The sequence below is a fragment of the Talpa occidentalis genome, unplaced genomic scaffold, assembly GCF_014898055.3.
Source record: "Talpa occidentalis isolate TD23 unplaced genomic scaffold, MPIMG_talOcc4v2.1 talOcc4.6, whole genome shotgun sequence".
NCBI classification, from domain to species: Eukaryota; Metazoa; Chordata; class Mammalia; order Eulipotyphla; family Talpidae; genus Talpa; species Talpa occidentalis.
Genome location: NW_023604972.1, coordinates 6,551,820 through 6,575,689, shown reverse-complemented (window position 1 = coordinate 6,575,689; position 23,870 = coordinate 6,551,820). Strand labels below are relative to the sequence as shown.

Genomic DNA, 23,870 nt, shown 5'->3' with positions numbered 1-23,870 from the left:
AAAAATGTGTGGCAAAAGTTAACTTTGCCTTGGAGGAAAATCAATGGCTGACAAACCAACATGGCTGACTCACTGGTTTCTGGGGTAGATCATCTATAGAGAGGACCATCATGTCCCCCTTCCCAAAAGAAGATGGAGCCAATTCCCCAAGCCTGATCAGTACTGGCCTGTGGCTTGGGTTGAATGACAGATGCAGTCAGTGTGATAGTCGGGTCTCTGGGCCGGGACCTAAGACCCTCTATAGATTCTGCTTCTGCTTAAAGGGAATCAGACAACCATGGAAAGTCCAGGCCATCGGTGTGGACAGAAGTGGCAAAGCTAGGGGGAAAACTTGGGTTCTCTGCCTATGAGTGATCCCAGCCAACACCACAAGAAGAAGGAGACCCAGTCACCCTAGCCGTTCCCCAGATGCTCAAGCCATTCTGTTAAGGCACCAGACACATGAGTGAGGCCATCTTGAATCCTCCAGCCCCAGGTGAGTAGCCCCACCTGAAACCACAGGGGGGCAGAGACGAGCCATTCCACAGGAGCCTGCTCAGATTCCCTGTCCACAGAGCAAATGGTGCAGAGCAAAAGGATTACTGTGCTAATCAGCAAAGTCTTGAGAACAATGAGGCTCAGATGAGTTAATTCCTTTACCCAGGTCACAACGAGTAATAGCAGAGTTGAGATTAGAACACAAGTCTCTGGTCTCAACTGAGGTTCTTCAAATTGATGATGAAATTCCTATTCTTCCTCCTCAGACTTCATTCTGGTTCCATAAAGCACTTGAATTTCAAGATTTTAATTACAGAATGATAGACTTCAAAGGACGAGCATGTTTAGTTGATAACACCTGGCTTAACTCTTAATCACACACTGGCTTACCCTGTTCTCTACAGAATTGAGCAGATGTGTTTTTGATTTATAATTCCTGCCAGGGGAATGTGCTTCCCAAGAGTGTTTTGAAAGATATTCATTGATTGGCTATAAGTAGGCATTACTTTTCACAATAGAATCAGTCTTTCAAAAGTTTTATGTAAACAAGTCATAGGTAAATTGTAGGGTAAAGAAAATGTCATGCTTTCCTGCCCTTCCGCCATCAGGATAGATGATGGATCCTTGAGGTCCTGAATGCATGCCTGATGGCGGGCACCTGGAATAGGGTGTGGGCATAGGTAGATGGGATTCAGCTGAGCTAAGACTGTGCTTTTTAAGGGCGGCGTCACGGGGACGCCAGCAGCAGCAGCAGTAGAAGCCGAAGCAGAAGCCGAAAGAGAAGCCGAGAAGCAGCAGAAAGAACGCTAGAGAGCCCAGATAGAGTGAAGACTTGCTGGGGGCTGGGAGGCCTACCAGCCCCCCCAGCAAGCCCCCCCAGCCAGCACCCCTGCCTGCCATATGCCTGGTGAACCCCAATAAAAAACCTACAAAACCACTGAGGACTCTGACTCCTCCTTTACCCGGTCTGCATGGGATCAGAGAACCTGCACTGTGCCCGGTCCTGCCTTTACATAAATCAAATCATATTTTAATGAAAAGAACCTTTCATTTACAGAAAATCAGCAGTGAACTTTTTATAGAGCTTAAATCATTTTTAAGATGATGAATCACTACAGGGTCATTTTCTGTCCCGGATGCTAAGATTGTTATGTTAGATTTCCTTGAATTTTGGCACAACTTTAAAAGATGAAATATGCGCAGTGCATAAAGGAGTTCTTGACCCAAAAGAAAGTGCAAGGAAAAATGGTGACACTTGCATGCACATTGTGGGTTGCATTGTGTCCCCTCAAAAATGCTGACATTCTAATCCCAGGTACCTAAGAATTTGGCCTTATTTGGAAATAGGGACTTTGTGGGTATAATCACATTAAGGCAAGGTCATCCGAATGACTTGTGACCTTGTGAGGAATGAAAAGACCATGTGATGACCCAGACAGAGGTTGGACCGCTGCGACTATAGGCAAAGGAATACCACGGTCAACACGCATCCTAGAAGGTCGAGAGTCTCAGAGGGAGCGTGGCCCTACAGATTCCTTGACTTTGGACTGCTGGCCCACGGGGCTGTGAGCAAACAGATGTCTATTATTTGGAACGGCCCAGGTGGAAGTGATTTGCTCTTAGAAACTCTTAACAAGGTCATCCTTTTCTTTGATTTAAAAGGCAAAATTAGAGAGGAAGATATTAGTGAGGAAACAGAACAGACGACTGATTTTTGACAAAGCAATGCCTCTTCCCAGCCCTTTCTCCCACGCTGCTTTCATTCCAAAGGCTGGGGAACAAGCCTTTCGTGAACTCCTTTGAAGCCAGGACTGCTCGTGTGACATACGTCTTACCAAAGAAATAGAAGCAAATTCTGCTGGGAGATTCTGGGGAGAATTTTGTTTTGTCGTGTTATTTGTTTCACAAAAAGTAAAGGTTTATTTTCATTCTGCCCTTTTCTGCTCTACCCAGGGCACTGACACTACGGGCCCCTTGTCTTCAGGCTCAGCTAGTGGAGGAGAGACACTGGGTGGGGAGAGGGGAAAAGGAGACACTGCGCTCCTCTCCTGCCCTCTCTGCCTGGCACAGTCTCCCCTGGGAAGGCCTGTGACTCTGACCCCACCCCCGCCCAGCAGGCCCATCATGACCCCATCTGCAGCCAGGTGACCTGGTCCTAGGTTTTGGGACACATTCTCCTCGCTCTGATTTTCCAGCTTCCAGGTAGCAAAGCCTCCCGCTGTTGGTCGTCAGCTGTGCCAATCGGGCTTCTTGACCACAATAAATAATTATTAGGGGCACAATAAATCCCTGCAATAAACTCGCCTGTTGGAAACATTTAGAGCTGGAAAGCTGTAACAGACACGGCATGTGCAATAAAAGGGTAAACTTACCTTTCACCTGAGATGTACAGATAACATAGATCTCAGGTTCCAAAGGGAGTTGTGAGTCCGATGCCATAGTCCTGAGAATTTGCAAAGAGCAGGAGACTAAGAAGTTGAGGACGGCTCTCCATAGCTGTCTGCTGTAGGCTCCCTGCCCTCTGGCACCTGGTTGGGTTTAGCCAATAGGAGACGCTGGAAGGGAGTGGGGTGGAAAGAGTGGGGGCTTGGGCAGGTCCTGAAGCTATCATGGCAGCAGCGGGGGGTCCAGTCTTGCCAGAATCAGGTGCTGGGTCACTCCTGACCCTCTCGTCCAGGCTCAGATGTGAGCAGTGACTGTTTCCTCGCCCACAGCCACTCTTGGCAGGTGGCCCCTCTCCAGAGACCCCAGCCATCCCCAGACCCCAGTAACTCAGGCTGCCGTGGGAACAGCGCCCCCTGCTGCTCCCCACTGGGTGCTGCCGCCCTGACTGTCCCATGAACCCTGCCCAGGTCTTTGGAAATGGCCCCCTTTTAAGTCTTTTTCATGGATCTTCAGGACCCCGTGTGCTTTCTGCTGACAAGCTGATTAGCACAGGGCAGGGAAGGATCTGGAGCTGGAGACTGTAGAGAGGATCCGGAAGAGGATGTCCCTCCAGGGGGCTGACGGGGGTGGACGCCAAGGATGACCAGGGAAGATAATGAATCAGGGTGGAAGCAGCAACGGGAGTTCTGAGCACAGTGTTCGGGAGGGGGGTGCTTGCTGGAAGTGGGTTCCATGCTAGGGAGATCTGGAGGGGCTGCTTCATGAGGAATGCCGAAGACTTGGGGCTGCTGCAGTTTGCTGGAGGAGATCATCTCTGCTGGCCAAGCTGCACTTCGGGTTCATGGAGGGTGAGAGGAAGCAGGTGAGCGTGGTTCTCACATGCAGGGTGTGAGCTTGTGGAATCCTTCCTTCTGGTTCACATCCTGCGCTGTTCCCTCCTGTGACCCTCGTCACCAGTCAGTGAGCCTCTCCATTGTGTCCTCTCAGGAAAAGCTGACCCCCATGGCGCGGCAGCCCTCGCCTGTCCCCTCAGCAGTGTATTTCATCAGTCTGCCTGTTCTGCTCCCCACTCTGTCTCTGGTGAATCCTCTCGCCCCCCTGCACCTCTGGCCTGTACCCCAGTTCTTGTATGCATAAATAAATAAGTCTTCAAAAAAAAAGAGAAAAGAATCATCCCAAAGGTGGGTGAACTGGGGAAGTGTGAATCTTAATTGGACCTGGCCCGAAGCACCCAGCCTCACGCCCAGACAAGACAAAAGTCCACAGCAGTGCTCTGGAGAGAAGAGCACAGTGGGGGAGAGGAAAGGCTCCTGCAGGGAGCAGGACGGCCAGTCAGGGCCAGGCGAAAAGGAGCCGAACTGGACTGACTGTGCTAGACTGTTCGCTGCTGCCATCTTTGTCGTCCCCACCACACTGCCACGGGATTATTATAGTTCTCACTTGGGGGGCAGGGAAGCTCGAGCTCAGGGGCAGCAGGTAACCCTCTCCCGGTCATAGAGTGACCCCAAAATAGGAACGCAGAAGTGCCTGACTCCAAAAGGTATCAATTCTTAACAACCCAAGCTGTTATCCAAGGGAGTACCAATTTATTTGTCAAATCTTCATTCAACGTATCTGTTTTTAAAAACCAAGAAAATGTCCAATTTTGAAAATTAAGCAACATGTTTCTAAACATTGAACTTAGAAAATATTTTTAACTGAATGATAATGAAAAGACATATCAATACTTAAACACTGGAGCACTCAGAGAAAACTTTATTGAAGCAAATGTATGTGTTAGAAAAGAAAAACACTGACCAAAAAATCCATAATTTAAGTTTCCTTTGCAATAAATTGAATAAAGAAACCCCAAGGTACTAGAATGAATTTCTATACCTCTACTGATAAAGAGAAGATTAAAAACCAATTTAAAAAGGCAAAGCTTGCTTCTTTGAATGAGTAGAAAAAAACTGGTAATTCCCAAACAGGACTGATCAAGAAAAAAGAGAGAAGCATAAACTGCAGTGTCAGGCACACATGCTACTGCCAAGCAAAACATGAGCCATGAGGACAAGGGGGGGAAATGTACGTTTTCAAGTCATTCAGAAAAATCTCATTCCAGATTTTATTGTATTTAATCTCACAGGCACTTACTGGTAGAAAACATAAGGCACTTTTAAATTTTGTGGTTTAATCCTCAAAATAGAGAGCACATGTGCTTTGGAGTCCCACAGACCCGAGTTCAAAATCATCCATTTCCTTGAACTAAATTATGACATTAGACAAATGATAGAATCTCTCTGAACTTCCATTTTCTCATCTAACAAATGGGAGATAATAACATCAATCTCATGGTGTAGCGCACCAAGCACTGGGAAGCTCATACACGACGGAATACTTTTCCCAGCATGACCATAATAGTGGCATTTATAGTCTGACTATCAATAGATCCTAAAGGGTTCACAAATGTCCCTGACCCAAGACCCTTCATATGGAATGTGACACTTTCTGGAAAGCTTGGGTATTTGTCTTCCTTGACATGACAGTACCAATATGCACCATATTGAAAAGTGTGCTCATTTTTATAAAGGAGGCTGCCCACAGATACCCAACATAAACCCTTCATACAAACATTAAAATGAAATAACTCAACATAACATTTTCATTCTAATATTATACAATAATTTTTTCTTGAATATTAGGACATCAAAACAAAAACTATGTTAACATTGGGGAGAAGGGTCTTCTCCAGTGTTGACACAATGACAGCAGCTCCCCTCAAATCCTCAGCTCCCCAGCAGTGTGTGTCCTGAGTCAGGCATGTTGATGGACAGCAAGAGTGCAAAGAACTGAACAGATCACGGCACTGTCTCATACTACAGATTTGCATTGTGAGCCCTCAGGATTTTCCACACATTGAAGAAATGTCTCCCTGTGACAAGAAAGCAAAAATGGAGATCAAGAGGCAGTTCAATAAAGGGTCTGGTTCAATTTGCCAATGAAAAAGTCCTCCATTACAGGTCTTAGGTATGTTTTGTCTTGATATGGCAGATGGCAGAGCCTATTTAGAGTGGCAGTTTCGGGGGTTCTGGGTTCCCCTCACCCTGCCCCTAACAGTGGAGACGGGGCAGATAGGGAAGGATGACGATGTGGACCTGGGTGGCCACGGGGTGGCTGGGAGCACCTCCTGGTTAGACGGGCCGGGGTGGAGGGTGCTGGGAAGGGAAGGAGATCCGGATAGTTCATCCCCAATCACCACCAGGGCCAAGAGGGACTCATGCAGCCCTCCTGACTCAGCACAGACAGACAGAAAATGCCTACAAATACCAAGATGCCATCCCTGCCTCAAGAGAAAAATCAATTACCTGTCCATATCCTCACAAGTAAATACAATGTCTGGTCTTAAATCCAATTCCAGTTGTTTTATGGAGGCGCCTGAGCACAAGTTCCTGGAAAGAAAGAGGCAAGTGTTAAAATGACAAGATCTCATGGACATTTCTTGAATCTCTTAGTTTCTTCTGAGGAGCAGGCAGGCCCTGGGCCAGGCTCTGGGCAAAGAGTGGAGCAGAGGAAGCTTCTAAGAGCTCCCAGCTGTAGGGGAGCAGAAGGTGGGAACTAGGTGGGTGTCTATTATGGAGATGAAAGGAAGAGAGAGTGGTTGGGCTGGGTTGAGGGGAGAGTGACTCCCCATCCATCCCTGCCCCAGTCTGTTCCCAGGACATTCTTGTGACTAGGGATTCTTTCATGGCTCAGTTCCTGAAATCACCCTGAGAATACAGGAGTACAAAGCAGCAACAGATACCTGACAGGTACTCCGCGGTCATAGATCACCCAGGCATGTAGTGCACGAACCTCTGAAGGCAAATTAGGGACTTCCACACTTCTAAAAACACTGAGATAAAAGAGATAAAAACCATCGTCAGCCCCAAACCCCGAACTGAACCAGGCATTCTAGTGCCTGTCAAAGCCAGCTGGCAGGAAGCCACTGGTTAGAAGATACTCTCTGAATCTGACCCATAATTTGCAGTAGAAACACCCATTTTAATCATTGAGCTTGACCCTCTGAATAAAGTTCTCACAACAAGAGCTAATTTTGCACATCAACAGTGATTCTTTGCATTTTCTTATTCCAAAGAGGGCCTTAGGTCACATGAGCTTTCCCTGAAGCCAGTGAGAAGTGCAGCATCTCGGCGGTGACACCAGCTGAGTCAGAACCTGTTGCTGCAGAGCCCCCCGGGGTGCACAAGTGGAGCTCCAGAAGCACTGCTTTGAAAAACGCTGATGTCCTGCTCTAACCCCAGCCCCCAACTCTTCCCCATGAGTCTGACAATTGTCATTCCTTTTGCAAATACTGGACCCCTAATACCAGATATAGAATTTGGGAATGTTAATGTTTTCACCCCAAGGTCCACAAAATTGGGGTCAGAAAAATACATAAATGCCAATGTTTCTTTGCGGAGTTAGATGTCACAGGAGAGAAGGAAAATAAATTTGGGGCACCAGAGTGCCCCGAAGATGGAGAACACAGACTGAAAAGGTCCCTGGGGTGGAAGCATCTGTAAGAACAGGGTCAGTCGGAGACAGAGACTCAGATGTGGTAGATTCCGGAAGTGAATTCAAGGAGAATAAGCGCTGATATTCCTCTGTCTTTTCCTCTGTTGTGGGCAAAGATGCTGGACATTGTTCGTGCATCACCTCAGATGATCTTCAAATCGCCATCACACCCCGGCTCCTAGTCCAGGGGCTGCAGAGGTCAGGAGCCCTGCTGGGGTCACATGGTGACCACGATGACCTCTGGAGTCCAACCTGGACCCCTCACAACACACTGTGACAACACCCGGCCTGAGCCATAAGGGCCCAGCAGCCGCCATCGCGCCTGACGTGCTCCACTGTCATTTCACAGCTGGGTGAGAGTCTCACGCTGTTCGTGGAGCAGAGAGGAGTCAGATCAGATCTGCAGGACGGAGAATTTAGAGAAGGTGCAGTGTGGGGGCAGGTGTTACGGGGTAACAGTGTGAACAAAGATGGGGAATGGACAAGATGGAAGGTCATGAGAGACTTTTAAGAAAATCACAAAGGTCAGGAGGCAGAGGAGACACGCAGCAAGGACCACTTCAGGGCTGATGCAAATGAGAAGCTGAACAAAAGTACCAACAAGGAAGGCAAAGGTCTCCATAGAAGACACAAGTTTTACCTGTTGAGACCAAACTTTCTTTTCTCACTTTACATACAAAAATCATAATCTCTTAGAGACGAATTATCCAATAGGCGGTTATATTAACCACAGAAACAGAAATCATGTACCTGATTTCGCTGTAGGTGTCACTGACGGACCCATTGAGTAACACATGAACCTTTCCACTGGTGTTTTCTGCAAACTTAAGAACAAAACAGCACCTCACCATCCCTCAGCATGCAAACATCAGCACCATCCCCAGCACTTCCACCAAAACAGCTCTCAGCTCAGCTGGTGAAAGATGGAATATCCCGCGTGGGTCTAGCTCAGTGAAGTCAGGGCTGTGAGTGTCGTGCCCAGACACTGGAGGAATTTCGCGTCACATGGGATTCTGGAAGGAGTGGCTCCAATTTGTGTCTGAACAATGAAGGTCAATGTCATTGTTCCCGTGGGAGCTAAATTAGGGTCCAGAAGCCGGAAGTGTAGAGACTGAGGGGAACTTCACTGGGGAAGGAAGAGGACACTTCCTGGGACCTGCAGTGTAGACACTGCGCATTTCACCTTGGGTGTTAAGCAGTGGAAGAAATGGGTGAGCCAAGAGGAGGGAGGTAGGAGAGAAGGTGACACTGAGCCCTGGACAGGCCCAAAGAGAAATGCATGGTGACCATTATGAAGCCAGGAGTTGTAGTTCACCGTGCAGCAAACATTTAGCTGGCGGCTGTGCTAGGCCTGGGGAATTCAAAAGGAACAAAACCAAGGCAATGACATGCTTCCCCAGGAGGCTCACCAGGACCCCGGGACAGCTCCAGTCCCTTCCCTGAGCGACAGCAGCATCCCACATCCTCCATGTGACCTAACAATATCGTACTGTGGTGAGGAGCTTAACCACCAGCGCCTGGAGTGCTTGAGAGTCAGGACCGCCCTGCTGGCCGTGACAGGGGCAGCACCTGGCAGAGGGGGCGCCCAGGAAACTCTGTCACAGGAGCAGAGGGAGGAAAAGGAAGGAACCAGGAGCCAGAAGGGCAGTTCCCTGTGAGGGAGATGAGGAAGGGCAGGAAGGAGGGCAACAAAGACCAAGACCCGAAGGATGAACAGGATGTCGCCGAGTCACGGAGGCAGCTGCCAACAGAAAGGTCAGGGGGCTCGAGAGAATAGGGGCGATTTGGGGGACCCCTCAGTGGACGCTGAAGTGAAGTAGAAGAGTCAGTTCATGGAATTCAGGTTCATGGATGTTTAGTCACGGGCTTCGCCTTTATCCTGCAAGTGGTAAATCACCGTAGAGAGAAATTGAAACGGATTATGAAACCCCAGCGTGTCTCTTCCCTCCGGGTGTGAGGCACAGAGGCCAGCGGCGGGGGGGGGGGTCACCAGTCACAGGGGTAACTCAGTGGAGTGCTGTCAGGGAGCTGAGCAGGGACCCCGCAATATAGAAATAGCAAGAGCCCCACAGAGTCAGTACCGGGGCAATTTTCCCCAAGGTCATGTCTCTTGGCAGCAAGAAGGAAGATGGGGTGCAACCACCAAGCCACACTGTCTCTGTGTCAGAGACGGAAGGATGGAGTCTGATGAAAGAAGGTCATGGACACACATCCCTGAGATCTGGCCAAGATAAAGATGCAGTCCTGGGGGATCTCTCCATGGAGTGTCACTGAGGTTAAGTCACCTGATGAATTTCAGACCCTAGAACATCCTGTCTCTGCATGTCTATACACACCCACCTCTCTTGAGGTTTACTTTTTAGACACAGCAGAGCGTAGAGACTTATGGATTGACTTGGAGCTGAGCGCCAGGCCAGCTGGAGAACACACGTGCAGATGCAGAGGAGGGGCTGCCCAGGGGCCAGGGGCCCCCACAGAAATGCATACACCAGTTGTCTGAAGCAAAGTGTCTTTATGCATAAACTGCCTTGGAATTAGCCAGTTGTAAGGGAACTTCAGTCAACTCCACATTTCTTTGCCTCTAACGTGCTTTTCAGCCAATAAAACTTCCCTCCTTTGCTCTCAACCCCAGTCTCCAAAGCCTCTATAATTTCATCCCCTTTCTGAACTGGGGAGGCAGATTTGAGCTGATCTCCTGTTTCCTTACTAATTCATCCTCCATAGACTTTTCCTTTACTCAAAATCCTGGTGTCGTAGTAACTTGGTCTCCACACAGCAGGCATGTGGTGGTGTCATTCCCAGTAAGTGGGCTGGGGAGGGGGGTCCGTTGGGGAGTTGAATGAATGAAAGGAGAGGACAGGCAGCCATGGAAACTGATCCTTCATACATGAGCCATGTCATGAGTCAGGTCACACCCAAGCCAGCACCCTAACAACTCAGTGATGCCTGGAGTGTGAACAGAGCCCCAACACCCTCCCTGCACAGCAGAGCAAGTCTTCTGTCTCACCTGCTGCTTCTCTTAACTCTTTGGTTCAATAAATCTGCCTTTTCTGTTCCCTGCTCTGTCTCAGAATTCTTTCCCCACTGTGTCCTCAGCCTGCACCCCAGTTCTCCCCAGCAATTGGACAGGAAGCTGGTTGCTTGGTAACAGTAGAGTGGCCTTGGTCACATTTACCATGTTCCTGCTCCAAGGCTAACATTTCCCTTACCTTGCACTTTTAGCAGATATTTTATTTACCTGCACCTCCAAGCTGTCACCTGTAAAACACGTGTGATGTGCATGGAACCCACTTGATAGGGTTCTGTGAGAATGAAAGGTTTTCATCCATGGGGCAGCCAAGGAATGTGCCTGGCAGGTAAGTGGTCTGTAAATGTGGATTCTTAAGATTGTTCAGAATCCGGCCTCCCTGGTGGCACAGCGCGTTGAGCTCAGCTCTGTGAAGCTGTCCTCAACCTCCGCAGCACTGGTTCAATTCCCAGCCAGGTAGGGAGAATCCCACATGGCGCGGCAGACCTCTCCTGTCTCCCCCGCTGCTCCCCTCAGCAGTGCTTTCCTCCGTCTGCCTGTTCTGCTCCCCTCTCTGTCTCTGGGGAATCCTCTTACCCTCCCATGACTCTGGCCTGTACCCCGGCTCTTGTATAAATAAAAAAAAAATCTTTAAAAAAAAAGATTGTTCAGAATCCACAATTGCCCAACACCTGGATCAGACGATTAAAACAGCCTGAGTGTCCTGGCAGCCAAAGTCAAAGAATGGATGGACGAGCCCGGGGATTCTCTTCAACTAAGGGTCTGGACCCTCCGTGAAACTCCAAAGCTATATGTGAAAATCTTCTGGCACAGGCTTATGAAAGTTTTACTCAGGAAAGACTGAATCCTAAATATTCCTAAAAGGCCCTGTGATCCAAAAAGAATGAAAACCAACCATTGACCTTTAAGTTCTTGGGTCTACAGAATTCTAGAATTTCACTGCTGGTGCTTACCCATTTGGATGACACGTTCCAGAATACACCTGCAGCATTATCATGGCAGGTTTCATCCTTTTTTGGACAAGAGTCAAGATTCACACCTAAAAGACATAGTTTACAGAAAGCAATTGAAATAGAAAAGAGTATAATTAAGCTCCATTTCCCCCCCGGCTCTTCCAGCTGGTGGAGCCCCTCTTCCTGTGTATATCTCTCTCCTTGGACTCTGAGTTGTCTTTCCTCCATCCCGTGCCTCTCCCAGTGCTGCTACCCTGCAAGGTGACAGACCCAAAGGGGCCCGCTCCGGCTCCCCTCCACCCACACCCCATATCTCCAGCTGCCCTGTGGAAGGTGGACGTCGTCTGGGTCCCGCCCTGGTCCTCACCCTGCTGTAGAATTCTTTCGCCCTAAACGCTGTCCTTACAGAAAACAAAACCCCAACAATTCAGAAGCCGGCTGTGCCTGTCTTCCCAGAGCAGAGGCTCAAGGAGCAGGGGCACCCCAAAGCCCGAAGTCAGTTTTTCTAGAAAACATTCGAGGGCCAGCCCTGGTGGTTCAAGGGGTTACTACACAACCTGTGAGGCTGTCCGCAGCCACCCCAGAGCCAGTCTGATCCCCAGCCAGGGAACTTCCCACATGGCACAGCAGACCTCTCCTGACTCGCCCGCTGCTCCCCTCAGCAGTGTATTTTGGTCAGTCTCCCTGTTCTGTTCCCCACTTTGTCTCTGGTGAATCCTCTCAGCTCCCACACCTCTGGCCTGTACCCCAGTTCTGGATTTCTAGTTGTTCCTCATCCTAAGACTTTTGTCCTGGTGAGGGGCCCCCTGCCTGACTCTACATTTTAGTTTGACCATTTTAGCTTGTATGCAAAAATAAATAAATCTTAAAAAAAGAAATTGACGGGCCAAAGCAGGCAATGCTCCTCCAGCCTGATGTGTCCATGAGAGGTGAGTGGTATCAGCGGGGTCCCTGGAACACCTCCCAGCACATGTTTTTTGGGGTGCCTGGCTGAGCCAGAGCTTCTTCACCCTGCAATCCGCCTAGTTAGTCCCTCACCAGAAGAGCTTTGGTTTCGACACCATGTGAGGATATCAGCAACGTGGCCCAGGAGCACTTCCCTCATCAAGAACAGCCTCCCTCCAGCCTTCTTGTAATGATGTGTCAGTTCTTCTGTTTTGCTCCAAAAAAGGACCTAAGAAAGAATAAACACACCGCCCATTGAGAACCATGTAGCAAATTTTTAAAATATACATTATTAATTATTTTGTTTTATTTATATACTTTTTACATCATTGTTCTTTCTTGTACAATGTCTGCTTTCTCCTCTCAGGTGGAGTCCCCGGAAAATCCCGCCACCAAGTCACCCGTGCACCCTCACCTTAGTCCCTTGTGCTCCTCCCTCCCCTGTTAAAAATACATGTTTTTTAAATGAAAGAAAAGCACTGAAGTGTTCAGAGTAAATCCTATACAGCACACACGTGTGTGTTCTGGGTCACCATGTGAAATGATTTCATTATTCTGCTCATACTCAGAAAATCTTGTAACAAATCTGAGATGGGAACCATCTGGAGGAGGCATCAGGAGATTCAGAGTTCCTGAAGGATCTGCAAGCCCTTTTGTCTACAGGCTATTTCTGGGAGATGAGCTCCTTGATGCTTAGAGGTCCAGCCTCTCTGTTTCTTTCCCCAGTCTGCCCTCTTCACACACACAGGAAATGAACAAATGCAGCGAGTTTTCGTCAAGGTCCCCTGAAAGCACACGGAGAATCAAATTTCAGAGCAGTCGTCTACTCCAGGGACCTGTGGGTTCTGAAGAGCAGGCAGGGGAGGGTGGGCTGGGAAGCCCAGGCCGGGAGTCCCACGGCCTTAGGAAGCGTCCCCACTCACCGTCTGCCTGGACTTGGACACCAGAGTATCGCTAACCTCACCTTCCCCAAATGGAAATGGGCAACAATGATCAGAACCCCTGGGAGGCCGGGGTCACAGGGACAATGCAAAGAAATCACAGCCTGGTCATTTACCAAGACTTGACCCTCTCCCCCACCACATGCTGTCTTGGGCCCGGGGGACTCTGCAATAGCTCCAGCTTCTAATGATGGATGGGGCTGAAGATTTGGGGCTCACTGAATTTCCCCCTTAAAATGCTGACTTGTCATCTGGATCGATGTAGTGATGATCCTGCCTGATGTAATAGACATGACATGTGCTGACACTGCAGAGGCCTGACGGATGGAAGATGTGGCAATTGAGATAGAGCAACTTCAGGTATCCATGAAAAAGGAACCACTTTTCATGAAGACATTGATAAACAGACATCCAAGAATCCAGGTAAAGCCCTGACTGTGGAGAGAGGCCCCTGCTCAGTCAAAATTATCAGTTGGTCCTGATAACATGCCTCAGAAAATGGCATAACTATAGGCGCTACACCTGAGACAAGGTGGACTCCACACACATGGGCCTAAGTCTCCCTTAGACACGCTCAGAGACACCGAGACTCTACCTCTGAGCGTGACCTTCGTCTCCCCATGGATAGGGGATGCCAGGGGCTCTCTGGACTGGCGATCATCCATTCTGCATCACCTGTCTCCCTAACTTTGCCAAGAGGTTAGTTACTTCCCCCTTTGGCTGCCAATTCCGTGGTACCCTCATCTCATTATAATGCACATTCCCCCAGCAGATTCATGCTGCGGTTATGTGCTTTTGACTTGAGAAGAGGAAGCCTTGGCTTTTCGGTGTGGAAGTGAGCGCCTCAGAGACTCCTAACCTGATGAACATGACTTTAGGGGAGATGTGCTCTGTCCCAGTATGGTCAGTGTATGACAGCCTAGAGCTCTCTGGTGCCAGATTGAGCCATTCACATTTCAACTGGCCATTTTTGAGGCCCTCACTAGTCACCTAAACTCACCTCAGTTTTCTCACTGGTGAAAAGGGAATGTTGGCCTCTGACCTACATGCTCCACAGGGTGACTGTGAAGCTCTCACAGGATAAGGGTGAAGAGTCCTTAGTGAAGTAACACAGGCCTCCACACATGCAAACAGACATTGTGTTGTCATCACCATCACCCTCAGAGGTCAGGGGAGGTGCTGTCCTTCCAGAATGTTGCGTTAATTTGATTTTATTTTCATTGGGTTGAGTTGGATCCATGGTCAGTTTGTGTTCTCCAATTTCTGGCTTAGTCTCCTCTCTTCTCTCCTCATCCCTATTTCTCTCACTTTCCTCCAGATGTCCTCAATCCTAAGGATCTCTTGGTCCAAGAGCCCCACAAACCCCCATCCCACCAAACACCCCTAGATTCTATTTCCGGATTTTTCCTATTTCCTCATCATAGTCAAAATGTGTCCCGTGACCTTGTGCTTCTGGCTTTTATCCTCGGTTTTGAAATCAATGACCCTGATTACCTTGTCCCTAGGTATTGCTTGATTCACCAGCTCCATCAGTGGTTGATAGTCTTCTGCTCTAACGTGGCAAGAGTCCTTAGAAATAAATGCATTCGTGAATTCCTCCGCTATCTTTTCGCAGTCTTTATCTACCCTGTGAGATGAAACACAGACAATCAAACACGAGTAATTAGATTTCAAACTTATTTTTGTTTTTTAAATTTATTTTGAATGGAGGTCATCTTTGGATGCCCCCACCATAGTGTACCCACCACCAAATCACCCAGAGTCCATCGTGTCCCCTTCCCTGTTTGTTTTCATCGCCCCATCTCTCCCTTCTGGCTGCTTCAGTTGTAGAGTCAGCTTTCAGGGTTAGTTTTTAAGGTTGTCTTTTTCTGACTCTTAGTTTAGTTTCTTTGTATTTCAAATAGTACTGACACCACCCGTATTTATCTTTCTCCTTATGACTTGTTTCATTTAGCATTACCCCTTGTAGCTCTACCCATGTTGCTGCAGATGGCATGAGTTTATGCTTTTTGATCACTGAGTAATATTCCATTGTGTGTATCTATCACATCTTCTTGATCCACTCATCTGTTTGGGGCACTTAGCTTTTTTCTATAATTTAGCTATAGTAAATAGCACTGCCTCAACATGGGAAAGCAAGTTTCCTTTTGAGTTAGCATATTTGAATTTTTGGGTAGATGCTGAGGAGTGGAATGACTGGCTGTACGGCAGGTCCATAATTAATCTTTCTCCAGACTGCTTTCCAAAATGGCCGAACAAGTTTACATTCCCACCAGCTGTGTAGGAGAGCTCCTGTTCTCCACATCCTCACCAGCGCTTGTGTCAAACATATTGTTGGGGCATAATTACCCAGAAAATCACATTTAGGAAGCATTGACTAGCATCTGTTACTTCATTTTTTCATCTTCTTTAATCTATACAACACTTTAGTGAGAGAAACATTTCTCTCCCAACCCTATAAAGCCCCTGTGCTTGTGGAGCTCACTCTCTGTAGAACCAGACAGTAAACAAATGAACAAATAAGGGAACAAAATAAGTGCAGATTGTGGTAATAAGCAAGCAGGAAATGAATGGAGGGGGAGCAAGAGGAGAAGACTGGATCAATGACCACTTTAGGGAGAGTGGTCAGGAAAGGTCTCCCAGAGAGGTCTTCCTCGCTGAGACGGTGATGAGGAGGGGGCACCACACAGCAGGGGAGGCCGTGCAAAGGTCCTGAAACAGAAAAGAACTTGCCAGTTCTGAGAAACTGAGAGGCAGAAGCTCTAGGAGCAGTTTGGGGAAGACTTGACCTACTCATAAGAATATTTCAAGGAGAGCTGGAGTCTTAGTCCTCTAGAGCTTCCCCTTTGTCTCAGTTAGTGACAATTAGTCCAAATGCAGATATTAGGTTCTAATCAGGGGCACGTCCTTTCTCTTTCTACCATTCTGCTCCTCCCCACTGACTCACCTATTCTCCAGTGAGTCATTTCCTCCTGTTCATTTTTCACCTCTTCTCTCCCCCTCTGACCTGCCAGGTAGGTTGTCTCCAGAAGTTCAAAGATTTTGACTTTTCTGATTGTTCTGCTGAGCCTAGTCCAAAGGAGGGAAATGACAGAGGAGGTAGACCAGTAATCCTGGTGAGTGCCAGTGTGGTCTGGGCCAGGGCAGCAGCAGCGCCCATGGTGAGAAGTGATGGAAGAGGAAGGGACTTCACTTGTCCTGTTTAAATCCCACACTAAATTTTAATGGGTGGGGGGGCATCCTGCCTTATCCCTGTTTTGGAGCTACAGAAGCTCAGGGAGCAACTTGCCCAAAGCCAAACTGTGTGAGCAGCAGAGCAGCCTCACACTGCTCACTGCTGAACAATGCTGCCCCCTACAGGAGGTGTAGAATCATGGCGCGCTCCCCAGAGGGAGGCATCTCCTACCAGCTTGAGGTCCTGAGACCCACAGAGGGACTGTCTCTGCCCCAGAAAGGTGAAGACCAGATGTAAGGTGAGTGAATGAGTCAGGTTTTCACCATGCTGGCCTCTGTCGCTGTCACCTGCGACCTTGAATGCAGGAGGCGCTTGGGAGCGTGGGCGTGGGCACGCGTGCCTGATGGTGGACAACTGGAGCATATTGGGCAGGCGTAAGTGTGCACACCTGGGCCTGGGGGCTGAGGATTTAAGGGCAGCGACCTTCAGAGACAGTCTAAGGAGGGGCGACTACAGCAGAGCAGCTACGAGAGGAGACCATGAGAGAATCCAAAGAGGGTCCAAATAGAAAAAGTAAAGATTCACTGGTGTGAGCTGACCAGGATGAACGGACAACACACACTGTGAGCTGCTGACCTAAGGTGAGAGTGGAAGGGCCGCTCCTTGACACGGGATCTGGGTGCATGTGGCTCCATCCACAGCTGGGGGCTCTCTCCTGAGGGGGAGGAATCCCTGGGGAGCTCAAGCTGGGGCTCCAGGCTGAGGAGGCCCAGAGGAGGGGAGGGGCTGGTGATGGCAGTTTCTAGAAATGACTCCTGGAGAACTGGTCTTCGCAGCCTCTTGAGCATTTTGAACTAGAGGCATTTCTCTCCCGCACACGATTTGCTCTCCACCCCCCCCCCCCCACACACACACTCCCTTTTACTTCACTATTACATTGGGTGACATTTGATTTAGGGATACTCTGAAGATGACAGGAGGAACGCCCCACCCTGCTTCCTCCCTCCACGGAGTCCTCAGTTACCTGCAAGTAAACACCTGTGAGGACTGGACAATCTGGAGGCCCACAAGGGGCAGGTAAGACCTCTGGGGTCTGTTACAACAGAGAAACCCCCCAGGAGCTTTCACTCCCTGCTTGGTCCCTGCCAGCACCACCTCAAAAAGGGGTTCTGGGGGGAGACAAGCCCTGGGAAGGGAAACCAGCCCAGCTGGAGGGTGTCTGGGGGCAGATGAGCAGCTCGCTGAGGGGGTCATGAGGAACCCTCTGGAAGGTTTCCTGGAGCCACATGGTGCTGTTCCTTCCCAGGGTCTGTCCAGGTTCTGGGGCTGATGCCTCCAGTGTCCCTGTTTCCGGGTCACAGATTTCAGGGCGCCCAACCGTGGGGTGGCTGGTTTGTGCTCCTGAGGAAACCCCCTCCGCGATCCAGCGCCCCTGCCCCCCCCACCGCACACCCCGCGCCCCGCCCCGGGTCCCCTGCGCCCTCCCTGCGCTTCCAGGCGGGCCCGGCGGGCACCGGGGGGGGGGGGGGGGGGCGCTTGCTCACCCCCCTGAGACCCGAGCCCCGCGGCCCCGCCCCGAGACGCGCCCGCAGCGGGGTCGGAGCCCGGGGGTGCGGGGGACCCGCGGGGGCTGCTCCCGGCCCGGCCCCGAGGCGGGTCCCGCGGGGGGCGGAGGCTGCGCGCGGGGCCGGCGCAGGGGCTTCCCGGGGCGGGGGGGTCCTCAGCCCGGACCCCGCTCTGCCCGCCCGGCGGGCCCGGCTTCTCCCCGGACCCCGGACAGAGGATACTGAGGTGCCCACCTACCTCAGCTCCGAATTCCGGGGCGGGGTGTACCCCGAGCACTGCAGCAGGATGATCTCGGAAAAACTCTCCTTCCTCGGCCATGCGCGCGGGATGATCATCGCTGCCCCGAGGATCACCAGGTTGCAGACACCCACGCACAGGCCTGTCCTAGCCCCCGGGGAGAAGCCACAGCGGGGCTTCGCCCCCGGTAATGGGCTGAATCTGGTCTCTGCCATGGAGCCCCCCAGTCTGGTGGGCAGCGAAGCTGATGGAGAGGCGGCATGAGGGAGGAGAGGAGACAAGAGACACAACCTGGTGATGAGATCGAGCTGCTCCCCTCTCTCGCCTTCGCTGGCCTTTTCTAGGGTCACTTCCCACCCCCACCCCACCTGCCCAGCCCGTGGCTGAGCGACCAACAGGTATATCAGGGACTTAACAGAGCTGACAACACCCTCTGCCTCCAGACTCCCGAGCAGAGGGACCCCAATGCCCCCCAGGGAGAAAGGACCCCCCTCACCCCAGATGTCAGCCCCCACATGCCCCCTGCCCGGGTCCCCAGGGCCCTTGTGCTGCCCCCACAGCCTGGGCTGGACTGCAAGGGCGGCTTCTGCCCCAGCAAAGGCTCCGCCTGCCCAGGAATGGGCTACAGCCCCTGTCAGGGGCCAGTGCCTCTCAGCATCCCAGAAAGACTCCCCCTAACCTTCCCCTCCTCTCAAGTGGCCTTAGACCTAAGACCAGGGTGCAAACCCAGCTGTACCTCCCACTGCCTGGGTGACTGGAGCTAGTTTCTTGACCTCTCTGGGCTTAGATGTGAAGCAGATGACAGCAGGGCCTCCTGCATCTGGTCACTGAGCACGAACTGATTTCCTCTACACAGGTACTCAGCTCCACGCCTGGCACGTGGTAAGCCTCCCTAAGCATTAGCGATCACTCCCTGCTCCCTGATGCTGTGGATGGGGTGTGATTTTATAACCTGCTGGGTGTGTTGGGAACAATGTCGGCTTGCAGTAAGCACAGGCATGTGGGTAGTTTGTAAAGCCAGGAGAAGATCTAAGAGCGTGTAGAGAGTGTGCCTCCATGGAATGGCGCTCCCCGACCCCCGAAAGCCAGACATGCTGGCCTCTCTGTCCCCAACCAGCCAGGTTCTGCCTTGGGTCTGGATCTTCACAGATGTCATTCCCTTCCCTGCTAAATTCTGCTAATAATTCTGCTCTCCTTCATGTGACAGGCCTTTCCTGGCTCCATGCAGCTCCCAAACTGAATGAGATCTCCAAATTACGTACTTTCCTGGCTGAATCACACAAAGGTCAGTGGATGTCCTGCTCTCAGGCAATCCAGATCTCACAGGCTCAGATCTGGACCCCCCGGCTTGGAGCACACCCTCTGAGTATTTCACCCTCAGGAATTGAAGTTTATTCTCTTAGTATCCTGGGACGCATGGATGACCATCAGTGTTTGTTGAATGAATACATGAATGACACTAGTCCACCCTTTCCAAACTGGATTCACAGAGTTGTTCTCAGAGCCCCAGATCTACATGAAATCATATGAAAATGGGATGAGGAATGTTGGTTATCCCTGGGACTTCATTTCCCTGATTTCTCAGCTGCCACCCCCACTACCTTGCCCGGAGTGTGAACTTTTATTTGAATATCGTGCAAGGCCCCCAGTCACGTAGAGTGTAGTGAAACTTGCCACTTGCTCCTGATTGGACTGAGCCACCTAGTTCTAGGACTTTGTAGCTTGTAAAATGAAACAGCAAAACCGTGCCATAAAAGCAATCTCTTCTATAAAAGATATTTGCTTTCGATAATATAATAAAATGTATGAGTAAAAGTCTAACAGAACAAATCAACACTTGTTCAATATTTTTCTGTTGCTGCACTTTCACCACATCCATAAAAAGGCAGCATCCATGCATACACCTAACCACAGAGGGAAAAGCCTGTGCTGTTTCATCAAAAGCATAATGTATTGTATTCTCCATGGCACACCTGGTTTTCTTCATCTGGTGAGACATGGTGAGGACTCTGCCTATCACCTCTGAAGGCTTTACCAACTCTTTTAGATGACTCCTACTATTCCACCGCCCAGTATCTACTCAAGGTTCACTAGAGTAGATCCCCACCTTTCTTATTACATGAAATATTGTAATAACTGTCCTAGAGTCAGCATATGTGTCCTGTGTCCCAGCATCCACACCCCGTGAAGTGGACTCCTTGGATGCCAGGGGGCAGGCTGCTCACACTGGCTGGAGCTGGGCTATCTGCAGGTGGCTGGCAAAGCATCAGCCTTCACTCCAACAATGCGCCATGCCCTGCAGCCTCTGGGTGCCTCGGGGGTGTGCTCTCAAAGGCACTGGAAACTGTGCACGGAGATCACCCTTCAACGCAAATCTTTTTTCTTTCATTCCATTATTCATCCATTTGTGCATCAAATATTTAGTAAGCGCCGACTGTGTTCCATGAGCTATTTTAGGTGCTGGGCTCACAGCAGCTAAAGGAATTCAGTCCTTTCAAATAATAATAACAATGAATTCAAATAAAGAATTGAAGGGTTACTTTCCTAGTTGCTATTACTTCAACCTTCCCAGGTCATACTTGTATTTCCAGATGTAGTGAAGAAAACCTCCCTAGTCCCACAATGTTTGGGAGGGCCCAGGTAGAGGGCCGTGGTCAGGCCTCTAGGACTTAGTCCCCTGCAGTGTTGCCTATTATGGCGCGTGTGGGCGCTGCACGTGTGGTCAAAGGGCCCCTGAGGAGCCCCGGGGGGACTGGCTCTTCTGCATGTAGCCAGCAGGTGGCAACTCCAGATGTCGCAGTAGTGACACCGCGAGTGACTGGCAGGTCCCGAGGACTCACCCAGCTAACAACAGGCTTCAAGGCTGCTGGGAGAAGCAGGTAAAAGGTGGATTAGATCAAAGTTGGGACACTCTGCATTATTTTTCAGAAATTAAACATTTAATCTTAATCTCTGCCATGAAGAAATGTGTGTGTTCTTCCCAAACAGCAGGAGACACTGTTAACAAGACGGATGCTGCTGCACGCGCTCACCGTGGGGAGTGCTGAGCCGGCTCTGCGGCCTGTCCTGGGGCTGCTGTCGGTGGCTCATCTCATCTCTTGATCAGCTGATCCCGACACTGTCTTCCCCAGGACACGGGCCCCTACAAGCACCATTCAGATGGCCGCTGTTTTTTATTTTTAAATGTTTGAAAGTGTTTGATTCCTGAGTGTCTCCATTCTGGCCTTTGAGCTCCAGGAGAGCAGAAACAGTTTGTTTTGTTCCTCCGGATCACGCCGGCCACCCTAGTATGTAGATAGTCCATGAGTATTGAATGAAGATCAAAAACAGAAGAAAAGGGAGGAGCAGGAGGAGGGGAACACATGTCACCGTGTACAGCACGTCTTGGCGGGAGGTAGACATGTACGAAACGAGAGAAATTAAAAACCATGCTGCGTGTGAGGTGGTGACAATATCTAAGAAATTAAATAAGCAGGACCGGGATAGGAAGGGGGAGCGTGTGATGCCAGATGGAAGGTCACAGAAGCTCTCACTGAAAATTTACCACTGAGGATGGATCTGAGGGAGCCGAGGTGGCCGGGCGATGTCCAGGACAGCAGGATTCCAAGCGGAGGTGAGGAGCACCTGGAATGGTGACTGAAGGGCCAGGTGAAATAAGAGGAGCTGGCACAGACTCAGCAAGGACCAGAGGCGGAGGAGAGGACAGGGGCACTGGGCACGGGCCCATGACCACTCAAGGCACAGCAAGACGTTCCCGACTCCCAGCTCACCAGGCTCCCTCTGATGCTTGTGCAGGACAGGCTGACGGAGCGCAGAGAGGCCAGCCCGCCTTGCGGGGGGGGCCCGGCGGTGTCATCCAGACAGGAGATGGTGGCGGCTTGAACACAGTTGGCAACAGCAGATGTGGCTGAATTCTAGAATTATCTGAATATAGAAATGCCAGGATTTGTCTATGGACTACAGACAATAGAAAAACACACGCATTGGTGTGAAATAGCCCCAGGCATAAGCTGAGGGAAATACATCTATCAGTCATTCTACACAAGCATTTCAGAGCAGCCAGTACACCCCCAAATTCATGCCAGAACTTTCTCCACAGATTTTCTTACAAGCTGCTTACTTGATTCCCTGAGACAACTGTGCTTTTCCATTCTTAGAATCCAACACAAAGAGGCCTAAGGGAAAATACCTCAGCTAGAACACATTTTTGAGTACCTATGAGGCAACTGAGAGAGTTCCAACCTCGCATCCTCAGAGCAAGCTGAAAAACAAACTAAAACTATAATAATGGAAAGAAAAAAATAACAATAAAAAATAAAAACAACGAAAAGTCACCAAGAAGCTCCCAACTGAATTCTTTGAAAGTAAATGGAATGCATGTCATTTTTAAAATTTTGTTTTGTTTCCTTAATTTTGCTTTTTTTTTTTTAAATAAACTTTGTATCTAGAGAAGCTTGATAGGTTTACGGTTTTAAAAAAAACCAACAGTGGGTCCAAATGGAGTCCCTCACGCCAGGTCCCACCAAGACTTAACACCCAAAGTAACTGAAGTTTCAGCCTCACAACTTCTTTTGGGGAGGCCACATGTGGGGAACAGCAAGGAGCCGGGATCAGGGGGAGGGAAGGGAAGAGACGAGGCCAGGCTGGGTCTTGCAGGTCAATGCACAGATTCCCCTACCACAGAGCAAATGGTGCAGAGCAAAAGGATTACTGTGCTAATCAGCAAGGTCTTGAGAACAGTAACGCCACTGTGGGTCCCCTCCTGTCCCAACCTGGCTTCTCCACCTCTTTTATTACGGGCACAATAAATCCCTGCATTAAACTCCTCTGTTGGAAATACTTAGAGCTGGAAAGCTGTAACAGACACGGCATGTGCAATAAAAGGGTAAACTTACCTTTCACCTGAGATGTACAGATAACATAGATCCCAGATTCCAAAGGCAGTTGTGAGTCCGATGCCAAAGTCCTGAGAACTTGCAAAGAGCAGGAGAGTAAGAAGTTGAGGACGGCTCCCCATAGCTGTCTGCTGTAGGCTCCCTGCCCTCTGGCACCTGGTTGGGTTTAGCCAATAGGAGACGCTGGAAGGGAGTGGGGTGGAAAGAGTGGGGGTTTGGGCAGGTCCTGAAGCTATCATGGCAGCAGCGGGGGGTCCAGTCTTGCCAGAATCAGGTGCTGGGTCACTCCTGACCCTCTCGTCCAGGTTCAGATGTGAGCAGGGACTGTTTCCTCGCCCACGGCCACTCTTGGCAGGTGGCCCCTCTCCAGAGACCCCAGCCATCCCCAGACCCCAGTAACTCAGGCCTGCAGTGGGAACAGCGCCCCCTGCTGCTCCCCGCTGGGTGCTGCAGCCCTGACTGTCCCATGAACCCTGCCCAGGTCTTTGGAAATGGCCCCCTTTAAAGTCTCTTTCATGGATCTTCAGGGCCCCGTGTGCTTTCTGCTGACAAGCTGATTAGCACAGGGCACGGAAGGACCTGGAGCTGGAGACTGTAGAGAGGATCCGTGAAGAGGATGTCCCTCCAGGGGGCTGACGGGGGTGGACGCCAAGGATGACCAGGGAAGATGATGAATCAGGATGGAAGCGTCAACGGGAGTTCTGAGCACAGTGTTCGGGAGGGGGGTGCTTGCTG

At 50.2% G+C, this 23,870-nt stretch overlaps 1 protein-coding gene and 2 long non-coding RNA genes across 9 annotated transcripts; 2 read left to right on the top strand and 1 right to left on the bottom strand.

Moving 5' to 3' along the window:
• Nucleotides 1-4,936: 4,936 nt before the first annotated feature.
• On the bottom strand, nucleotides 4,937-14,793 carry LOC119261299 (ADP-ribosyl cyclase/cyclic ADP-ribose hydrolase 1-like). 6 transcript variants are annotated; one of them, XR_008549190.1, is made up of 7 exons: nucleotides 14,263-14,345; nucleotides 12,887-13,106; nucleotides 12,415-12,550; nucleotides 11,377-11,462; nucleotides 6,644-6,733; nucleotides 6,207-6,290; nucleotides 4,937-5,773 (listed from the first exon to the last, which is right to left on the bottom strand). XR_008549190.1 is itself a non-coding variant. In XM_037530545.2 (4 exons), exons 1-4 carry the CDS (start codon nucleotides 8,244-8,246, stop codon nucleotides 5,713-5,715), a joined length of 336 nt encoding a protein of 111 aa, XP_037386442.1. In that variant the 5' UTR covers nucleotides 8,247-8,251; the 3' UTR covers nucleotides 4,937-5,712. The 6 variants fall into 6 exon arrangements, 1 of the variants encoding a protein (XP_037386442.1); XR_008549192.1 differs by lacking the exons at nucleotides 12,887-13,106; nucleotides 14,263-14,345 and adding an exon at nucleotides 14,757-14,793; XR_008549189.1 differs by lacking the exon at nucleotides 12,887-13,106.
• On the top strand, nucleotides 13,557-17,509 carry LOC129144718 (uncharacterized). 2 transcript variants are annotated; one of them, XR_008549194.1, is made up of 3 exons: nucleotides 13,557-13,685; nucleotides 16,623-17,078; nucleotides 17,395-17,509. It is a non-coding gene; the product is annotated as an uncharacterized LOC129144718 (long non-coding RNA). The 2 variants fall into 2 exon arrangements; XR_008549195.1 differs by lacking the exon at nucleotides 13,557-13,685 and adding an exon at nucleotides 16,292-16,378.
• Nucleotides 17,510-19,035: 1,526 nt separating this feature from the next.
• Nucleotides 19,036-21,286, top strand: LOC119261156 (uncharacterized). Its single transcript, XR_005128947.2, has 4 exons — nucleotides 19,036-19,122; nucleotides 19,448-19,525; nucleotides 21,012-21,119; nucleotides 21,229-21,286. It is a non-coding gene; the product is annotated as an uncharacterized LOC119261156 (long non-coding RNA).
• Nucleotides 21,287-23,870: the final 2,584 nt, after the last annotated feature.

Coding starts and splice junctions, on each gene's coding strand:
- LOC119261299 (XM_037530545.2), bottom strand. CDS start 8,246: ATGGTGAGGTGCTGTTTTGTTCTTAAGTTTGCAGAAAACACCAGTGGA. Junction 6,734..8,145: donor GACACCTACAGCGAAATCAG/GTACATGATTTC, acceptor CTTTTATCTCAG/TGTTTTTAGAAGTGTGGAAG. Junction 6,291..6,643: donor GACCGCGGAGTACCTGTCAG/GTATCTGTTGCT, acceptor CTTTCTTTCCAG/GAACTTGTGCTCAGGCGCCT.